The 10,310-nt window shown below is 45.4% G+C and overlaps 1 protein-coding gene across 1 annotated transcript in view; it reads left to right on the forward strand.

Moving 5' to 3' along the window:
* ADAT1 (adenosine deaminase tRNA specific 1) overlaps nucleotides 1-4,297 on the forward strand; it is a 50,295-nt gene extending 45,998 nt beyond the window's left edge. The window contains exon 10 of the mRNA XM_082269780.1: nucleotides 4,070-4,297. Coding sequence (XP_082125906.1) covers nucleotides 4,070-4,202 — 133 coding nt within the window. The 3' untranslated portion in view covers nucleotides 4,203-4,297. The remainder of the gene's footprint in view (nucleotides 1-4,069) is intronic.
* The last annotated feature ends 6,013 nt before the right edge of the window (nucleotides 4,298-10,310 follow it).

Consider the following 10,310-nt stretch of genomic DNA (forward strand, 5'->3'; position numbering starts at 1 on the left):
ACTTGACAGGTACCCTACATTTAAAAAAAAAAAAAAATATATATTTTTAGCACTTGACAGGTACTGTGGTGGAGGGATCTGGGAGTCTAAAATACCCCAAACCTCTCCTCTGCACTTAAAAGCATTCAAAACGCCAAATTTGGTTGTTTTGAATGCTGTCAGTTTGTTTAATTTGGCGCCGAGTACCCGGAAGTGATGTCATGACCTCACTTCATTGCTTATATCTTTAATTTGTACATATGTGAGTGACCTATTCAATAACATTTGTATGCGACATCATTTTACCCTCAAATGAGCAATATTTGGAATATCGGCCAGCTCCGGGGCCGATACAGATATATCGGCAAAAGTCAATATCGGCCCTCGATATATCGGCCGATCTCTAGTTTCTATGCACAGCTGCACCAGATTTCGCACTCAGCAGTTTCAGTAAATCTCCCCCAATATGTTTAAAGTTTTTGAACTCGAGGCTGAGAATCTGATGCTTTGCCCGGAATACACAGACATGGCGGAATTCACGTATAATGAGGCCTGACGATTGGCTGTATACATTGCTGTGGCTCAGGATCACCCATGTCGCTCCGTGTAACAGGATTATCCTGGGCAGCGGACGGTGACACTGTGCCTCTCTAGGATGGGGCCTGGGGGACCCATAAACGCCACTCCCAATCGTTTGGCATCGTTAAATAAGAAAACACTTAGTTGTGTGAAGTCATAGCCGGTGGCACGGCCAGGAAAAGCTGACTAATGTCTGCGGGAGCGGCGAGGCCCGGTGTCACGCTTACCCATAGAGGCCTTTTTATGAATGAACCTTCTTCTGGCAGAAGACGGGTTTGTTTTGGAGACGGTTGGTGCCACTAAATCCTCTCACACCCCAGCAGTTGTTGGGGCTCTACTGTGCATTATCAGAGGGGGCCAAACTGGGATTTTACCATTTAGCTCTGCTTACAGAGGAAACAAATATTTGATAAACCCCCCCCACCGTGAGCATATTTTATGGCAGAATGTAATACAAGGGAATACGTTTGGGGTGGAGGAACTTGACTGGCCTGCACCCCAACCTGGTAGAACAGTTTTTGGATGAATTAGAGCAGAGACTGCAAGCCAGGCCTTCCCGTCCAACATCAGTGCCTGACCTCACAAATGCACTTCTGGAAGAATGGTCAAACATTCCCAAAGACACTCCTAAACCTTGTGGACAGCCTTCCCAGAAGAGTTGAAGCTGTTATAGCTGCAAAGGTTGGGCCAACTCAATATTGAACCCTACGGACTAAGACTGGGAGGTCATTAACCTCACTGGCGGTCTGATTAGGTCTGTATTTCTGTGCTAAAATCAGTACATTGTTTTGCATGGAAATCTGTTTTAGTTTTTAAAACTCCCCTTCCCCTGCGATCCCCCGCCATCTTTCCCTGCTGTCCTCCCCCGCCGTCTTCCCGCTGTGTCCTCCCCCGATGCCGGCACCTGTCTTCCGGTTCCCTTCCCTGCCAGCGTTGTGACGCAGGGGGGTGGAACCGGCGGCAAATTCAAAAATGTAAATACATCAAATGAGATGATAGAAAGCTGTGATTGGATTACACTGTATCATCCCATCTCACCACAGGATTTCACCTGGTGACTTTTCCAGTGCCCTGCCTGTGCTTTGTGCCTGGAAAATAGAGAACGACCATGGCGTCCAAAAAGCGTTATTTTTGCGCTACAGCGCGTATAGACGAAACAGCGAAAAGGAGTTACCTGAAGAACTGAGCGATAGCGATTGGTGGGAAAATTGGTCATCAGGTACGGAAAGTGAGGACAGCGATGATTCTGATGTCTCTTTCTGGCACATCGCGCCATTGGAAATTCTGAAGAATCATTTGATAAACTTCCAAAATTCCACAAGTGATGTGCCAGAAAGAGACATCAGAATCGTCGCTGTCATCACTTTCCGTACCTGATGACCAATTTTCCCACCAATCGCTATCGCTCAGTTCTTCAAGTAACTCCGTTTTGCTGTCGCTGTTTTCCAGTTCGTCTAAAAGCGCTTTTGCGCAAAAAGAACGCTTTTTGGACGCCATGGTCGTTCTCTAATTTCCAGCCACAAAGCACTGGAAAAGCACAGGCAGGGCACTGGAAAAGTCACCAGGTGAAATCCTGTGGTGAGATGGGATGATAAAGTGTAATCCAATCACAGCTTTCTATCATCTCATTTGGAGGATTTACATTTTTGAAATTGCCGCCGGTTCCACCCCCCTGCGTCACAACACTTGCAGGTGCCGGTGTCGGCCGAGCACAGAGGGGGGAGAGAGTGTGAGGATGGCTGGAGGACAGCGGGGGAGGAAGGCTGGGGAGGATAGCGGGGGAATCGCAGGGGAAGGAGAGTAACCAGGGGAGGACTGGCAAGGGGGGCAGGGGGGCAATTGCCCCCCGGGCCACTCTGGAAAGTGGTAAAAACTGATAAAAAGGCCGCACTCAGGGCTGGATTAATGTAGGGGCCAGACACTGTATACAGCTGTCAGTCCAAAACCAGGTGGGCATGGATGGTGAGCTGGTTCAATGGGCCACTTGACTGGACTTGACCCCCAGGCCAAAGGCTGCCAGCCCTCCCCTGAGAGTAACATTCTGGGGTAATCCTGAGTGTGGCTCGGGGTTACTGCTTTTTGGTACTGAAAATTAACCCCGAGCCACACTCGGGAATACAGCTAAGGAGGTTAAAGTTCATGTGTGTGTAAAGGCAGGCATCCCAATACTTTTGGTATCTTAGTGTATGTAACGCTGGAGAGGACTGTCAGAGCTGTCACAAGGCAGACAGTGGGAGTATTCATTGGGGCCAGAGGTTTTTTCCTTTATTTGGGTCTGTGGCCGGTGTGATTGACGATGGATCTACTTTGGGGGACATTTTTTTATTTTTTTTTTTTAAATAAAGGAATTGTCAAAAACTGGTGTACTGTGTTTACTTTTTTGGTAAATGGGTAGGGGGTATTCATACCCATTCACATAGGGTGGGGCATGCCCATGTTGAGGGCATGTGGCCTGGTATGGTTCAGGAGGGGTGGGGCCGCTCGTTTGTCCCCCCTTTCCTGACCTGTTGGGCAGTATGCTCGGATAAGGGTCTGGTATATATATTTTATTTTTGGGGGGGAGGCACCCCATGCTGTTTTTTTTTTTTTCCTCCATTTTGGCATCGGGTTTCCCTTAGGATCAATACCTGACCTGAGGAGCCTGATATTGCATGGGGGTGGACTCCATGCCGGTTTTTTCAAATATTTATTTTATTGCCGGCATTCTTTTTCCTACATTCAGCTGTCAGTGGGGAAGCCCGTTGACACCTGATGAGTCATCGGTTGTTAAAGACAGGGTGGCCGGCTTCCCAGTCCGTTCCTTAACCCCCCGGCGCTTTAAGGGGTTGTGAATTCCAGGAGGTGGGACGGGGCTTGTGACCGCTGTGATTGGCTGTTATGGCGGTCACATGATCAGGAAAACTCCTGATCGCCAATAACGATCAGCAGCTTTTCGTGAGCCACTCTTCGTACAGCTCTAATACACGCAAATATGCAGCTGCTGGGCGCCAAGAGGTTGCATATTTGCGTGCGCTCAGTGCCTAGGGGTTAACAACCAGCTATTCTTCACACAGAATTTGAATCGGTCGGTTGGTCAACTTTTGCCTGATTCGAATTCCAATCGTTCTGAAAATTTTGGAATTAGTTAGAAAATAAAGAAACCTAACAAATTTTTTCCCATTCTGTACAAGTTGCGCTCATCCAAAGTTGCATCTATCTGATGTAGGTATGGCTTACTTGCGACTTTTGAGGGTTTAGGTCTGTGGTCCTCAAGTCGCATGAAAATCGGACCAAGGTTGTGCAGGAACTACTTTGAAGTCGCTCAGATATAAACGGTACTCCAAGGGAAGCATGGGGTGCGACCTGTCATGCGACTTTGGGGTCCAAAGTCACACAAGTGTGAATGGGGCCTTAGACCCAATTGGTATTGTGAGATCTTCCCTAGAAGACAGAAAATCTCTTTTTTTGAACTCAGGTTCACTTTGCATTTTCCAACAGCCTTAGCTACTCTCTGTGTTCTCTTTCTCCTCAGGTCTGGGAAATTGCATACATATCGGGATTATAAGGAAGCTGCTGTGTCTTACCAGGAAGCCTGGAAGCAATTACGAGAACAGGCGTTTACATCCTGGATCCAGACTCCTCGTGATTACCTGAACTTCAGCTGAGCATTAGACACGCTCTGAGTACCGCTCCTGTCTGGTGCCCACAGCATGGAAATTGTTTCTTCATTCGGATGCAACCAGCGTATCGGAGACATTCATACAGTGCACAGTACAGTTCTAAATTGCACGGTGTTTCCTACAACAATGGAATTTTTTAAGTTTTGTTGGAACGGCATTTAGTAAACAAAGATTTTATCGGCCAATCCAGATGTGTCCTCACTGATTTTTTAGGATTTATCTGAAGTTCCAATCCAGCCTTAGAGAACTTGGATTCCTGACAATTTATAAGTTAAACAATGAAAAGTGGTTTTATAGAGACCCTGCGGCTACAGCATAGGCTCCCATTGGCCAAAAGCAGTGTTAGTTCTGTGCTACAGCAGTAGCATGCATAGAGAGGGGCGTGGCTGGGGATGATAGAAGTTGAATCCAATCTGTTACAAATTATGGCTGGGCTGTCTGCTGGTGGGCACCACTTCCTGGTTTGTTTTTGTCAGTTAGCATGCCTGGACCGGAAGTGACGTCATGATGTTGCTCCGGTCCTCCAAGACCATAGAGACTATCAAAGGAGTATCTACCCGTCGTGTCCTTAACAACCATAAAATAGCTGGTTGTCAAGGATAAAGCACCTGCCGCATCCTTAACAACCAGGAAATAGCTAGTTTTTAAGGAGTCAGTACCTGACGCATCCTTAACAACCAGGGAATTGCTGGTTTTTAAGGAGTCAGCACCTGACGCATCCTTAACAACCAGGGAATTACTGGTTTTTAAGGAGTCAGCACCTGACGCATCCTTAACAACCAGGGAATTGCTGGTTTTTAAGGAGTCAGCACCTGACGCATCCTTAACAAGCAGGGAATTGCTGGTTTTTAAGGAGTCAGCACCTGACGCATCCTTAACAACCAGGGAATTACTGGTTTTTAAGGAGTCAGCACCTGACGCATCCTTAACAACCAGGGAATTGCTGGTTTTTAAGGAGTCAGCACCTGCCGCTTCCATAACAACCAGGGAATTACTGTTTTTTAAGGAGTCAGCACCTGCCGCTTCCATAACAACTACTCTGCTGCCAGCAGATTGTAAAAAAACTTTAAAAATTGGTGTAATATCCTCCCCAAAATCTATGTCAGACCGAAAGGGCCTGGTAAAGACTGGGGGAGAGGAACTGCATGCGGTTTCATTTACTGGTTTTCTTCATTTACATTCTGAAACAAAGCCAACAGTAAAAAATTTTTTTTTTTTTTAAAGAAAACGGGGTGAAGTCCTTACCAGGCCCTTCCAATCTGGTATGGATTTTGGGGGAACCATTTTTAAAAGGTGTTTTTTACATTCTGCCATTAGTTGGGAACCCCCACCGACAGCAGAGAAGTCAGGGTTGTTAAGGAGGCGACACCTACTGCCTCCTTAACAATCAGCTATTCACTGGTTGTTAAGGCTCCATTCACACCTGGGTGTTTTTGAGCGTTTTTCAGCTCCAAAAAACGCTCAAAAAGAACGTTCCAAAACGCCCAACAAGTAAAACCCCATTCATTTAAATGGCCCCTGTTCACATCTGAGCGTTTTGCAAAACACCTGTAGCTGAAAAAAGTACATGAGCTTCTTTTTGGGCTGATTGCCAGCGTTTTTGATAGATGCCTGCCTCCAAACACCTGAAAAAAAAACACCTGAAAATCGCGGTAAAAATTGCGTGAAAACGCTACGCTCAAGCGTGAATGCAGCCTAAGGGCTCTGGCGGGTGCCACCTCTAACAACCAGCAGTATTTGTAAATAATGTTTCGTTAGAACACGTTATTTAATGAATACTTTTGTTCACATTTCTATCCCCCACTGACAGCAGAGAAGTCAGGGTTGTTAACCACTTTACCACCGGAGGATTTTGCTGTCTTACGTCTGGGCCACTTTTTGCGATTCGGCGCTGTGCGACTTTAACTGAAAATTGCGCGGTCATGCGACGCCGTAACCAAACGAAATTTACATCCTTTTTTTCCCACAAACAGAGCTTTCTTTTGATGGTATTTGATCACCTCTGCGATTTTTACTTTTTGCGCTATAAACAAAAAAATGAGCAACAATTTTGAAAAAATAACAATATTTTTCACTTTTTTTATATGAAATTCCCCCCAAAAAAATGTAAAAAATCTAATTTTTTTTAAATTTTTGGCCAATTTGTTTTCTGCTACATATGTTTGGTAAAAAAAAAAAAAAATCACAATAAGCGTATTTTGATTGGTTTGCGCAAAAGTTATTGCGTTTACTAACTACGGGAAAGAGTTCTGTCATTTTTGGTGTTTTTTTTTTTTTTTTAACGAGTAATGGCGGCGATCTGCGATTTTTTTTTTTTTTTTTTTTTTTGCGGGACTGCGACATTGCGGCGGACAGATCGGACCCTTGACTGACATTTTTGACACTTTTGGGGGTACCCGTGACATTACTACAGTAATCAGTGCTATAAATATGCACTGTTACTGTAAAATGACACTGGCAGGGAAGGGGTTAATGTTATTGGAGAGGGAGGGGTTAATGTATGCCTGGTGCTTACTGACGTGTGTGGGGGGAGGGGACTATGTGACACAAGGACAGATCGAGGGTTCAGCTATGCTGAACACTGCAATCTGTCACTTAGGACAGTGATCCTCAACTCCGGTCCTTGGGACCCACTAACAGGCCAGGTTTGCAAGATAACTAAATTGCATCCCAGGTGATCTCATTTGCTGCTCAGTGATTGCAGTATTCTAGTCTGCATCTCCCCAAGGTAATACTTAAAATCTAGCCTGTTAGTGGGCCCCAAGGACCGGAGTTGAGGACCACTGACTTAGGAGATCCGCCCGCTCTGTTTACACAAGTGGGCGGATCTCCTCACTCGATTCTCCGATGACCGGGGAAGAGCAGCGGCGATCGCCGCTGCTCCTCCCCTGGCCTGACTCCCGCTGTGACTGAAAACAGGGGGAGGAGTCCAGCGACGTAGGTCTACGTCGCTGGACGGTATCGAGCCACATTGCTGCAGTAGCAGCAATGTGAGCAGTGGCCTAGTGGTTAAGGAGTCGGCACCTGCCATGTCCTTAACGACTAGTTATTCACTGGTTGTTAAGGACGCTGGCATTAAAATACTGCACCTTTTCACTACTCCAATACTGCATCACTTCAAAAAAAAATAGTGCATTGCGGTATTGGAGTATCATTTTTTTTAGAGAATTGCCAAACATTTTTTCGAAAAGTGCTATGAGCCATTTTACCTCCAGTTTTAAAGCGGTACATACCGTTTCATGAATGGAGACCCTTAGTCTATACTCCGGCTTTCTAGGCAACAAAATGAGAACAAACACCTCCAATGATGTATTGATTTTTTTTATTAGCAGGACTGTGTAAAGATGTACAGTTACATACCAGTAATTACTGATATAATGATCGCTAGCACTAAAAATGGATTTCTACAACTAAACCAGCAAAATGATACAACTTAAAGCCGAGCCGTCATGGGAGAGGCGGCCATTGTTGAGAAAAAAAAAATAATAAAAATTGCAAACTGCCCAGTTTTTAGGCTGATGCTCTGGGATTTTCCAACTGACTGACCCTCAGCAAGTTTGCATATTAGGACAGCCAGAAGCCCCCATTAGCACGCTTGTTTTGTGTCTGTCACTCAAACTATTGAGCCAGTAAGTCAGCAATGGCAGCCGGCATACTTCTCCCAGGACAGGTTTCTTGTAAAAACTGGAATCTAGAAACAATATGAATGCTACTAATGTGACTGATTAGTTACTCAAACTTCTTAAATAGGTTCTGCAGCAAAATAATTACAGTGAGGCAAGGGAAGCCTGTGCATAGATGCTAGTCTTGTCCCCCCCCCCCCTCCCCCGCAGAGGAGCTCCCTTACCCTAAAGTGGTAGTAAACCCATGTTTTTTTTTTTTCTGGAACCTGCAAGATAAAGCCATAATCTGCTAGTAGGTATCACATACTAGCACATTATGTGAAATCTACCTTAGAACGAAGCCCTTCCAGTAGCGAGCTGTCACCGCTGACAAGGCTTCATCTTCACCCATCTTCCTTCTGGGTTCGCAGACTTTGGCTGTGTGATTGGCCGGAGCCCTAAAGACGTTACTCCCTTTCATGTGCGTGGGAGTCGCCATTTACGGCACAGGACTCTGAAGAGATGGCCGTTCCTTCACAGCGCATGCATCAGTGACGTAACCAGCAGCATGAACAGTAAATATTTCCTAAACGGTGCAAATTTAGGAGATATTTGCAGAACCTTCAAGTAAGCCTCATTATAGGCTTCCCTATAGGTACAAGATATGCATGGGAGGAGTTTACCGAATTCCAGCTTTCAGTTCACTTTAAATAGTTCCTATGGGCCAAGCTGACCCAAACTAATTAAAAAGTAGAAGTTCCCTCTCCCAATCAGCGTTGATTATTTATACTCCTCATGCTGCTAGCATTAGTAAATACATAAGAAGGTATATTTTGATTATATATATATATATATATATATATATATATATAAATATATATATAATTATATATAGTCATACATCCCAGGATTATATTATATATAACCCTGGGATGTATGACACAATTTGCCTGGGCCACAAAGTAATTGAAGAAATGTACAAAAAAATAAATATATATATATATATATATATATTTTTATTTTTTTTTGTACATTTCTTCAATTACTTTCTGGCCTAGGCAAATGGTGTCATACATCCCCAAGATTCTTCAAGAGGGGAGGAGGGGCTTTTTCAGCTAAGCACACCCACCTGCCTGCATGCCTGAGCTAAGGGCAGATGGATTCCAGGAAGTAAATGCTACATGAATCATCTGCGCTTACTCAAGTTGGCCAGAAATGCTAGGGAGGCGTTTTTCCAAGTGATTTCTCCAAAAACCTAAATAAATAAATAAAGCATGGAGACATGGATGGATGGGGGAGTTTGCTTTGAATATTAAAAATGAATTAAATAGCGTTTTCGTTTTGTAGTGCTCAAATGCTGTGAAGATCCGCTTTAACCACTTGGAGCCGACCCCTTGGCCCTCCAGCTGTAGCGGAACTACAAGTCCCATGAGGCAGTGGTCCTCAACCCTGGCCTACAGGGCCCACTAACAGGCCAGGTTTGCAAGATAACTGAAATCCATCCCAGGTGATATCATTTGCTGCTCAGTGATTGCAGTACTCTAGTCTGCATCTCCCCAAGGTAATACTTAAAATCTGGCCTGTTAGTGGGCCCTGAGGACCGGAGTTGAGGACCACTGCCATGAGGCATTGCATGGGACTGACCGTTACAAGCATGACTACCACAGGCAGAGGCATGATGGGACTTGTAGTTTCGCAACAGCTGGAGGACCGCCAGTTTGACACTCCTGCGGCTTAAAGTGATACTAAAGTCTCAATTTTTTTTTTTTTTTCCTTTAAAAATAAACTTGTTATACTTGCCTGCTCTGTGTAATGGTTTTGCACAGAGCAACCCGGATCCTCCTCTCCTCTGGTCCCTCGCCGACACCCTTGGTCCCTTCCTCCTGTCGAGTGCCCCCACAGCAAGCAGCTTGCTATGGGGGCATCTAAGCCAAGCCGCAGCTCTGTGTGTCCATTCAGACAGGGAGCTGTGGATTGGCCCCGCCCCACTTTCCTCATTGGCTATCCGGCTTTGATGGACAGCAGTGAGAGCCAATGGCGTCACTGCTGTCTCAGCCAATCAGGAGGGAGCATCCTGGATGGCCAAGGCACTCCTGCACATCGCTGAAACAAGAGGGGGCTCAGGTATTAGGGGGGGGGGGCTGCTGCACACAGAAGGTTTTTTTTATCTTAATGCATAGAATACCCCTTCTGCCTTTACAACCACTATAAGGGGGTTTAGAAGGTGGGGCTTATAGTCACGTGAAGGAACCAAAATTACCTGATTGGCTGTCATGGTGGTCATATGACTGGAAACCTCTTGCGCTTGGGAGTTTTCATAATAGCGATATGCCCCCAGCTGTTATTGCATGCAAATATGTGAGCACCAAGGGGCTAAGCTCACAGGGTGTGACAAGGACACTGCATTTTTGGCAGGATCAACAGCCATTTCCTGTACTTGCTGAAAATGTTCTTAGGTGGTCCTGCTTTCATTTTCACTGTAAGGATTGGT

The sequence above is a fragment of the Pelophylax lessonae genome (assembly GCF_965119305.1).
Source record: "Pelophylax lessonae genome assembly, chromosome: 10".
NCBI lineage: Eukaryota > Metazoa > Chordata > Amphibia > Anura > Ranidae > Pelophylax > Pelophylax lessonae.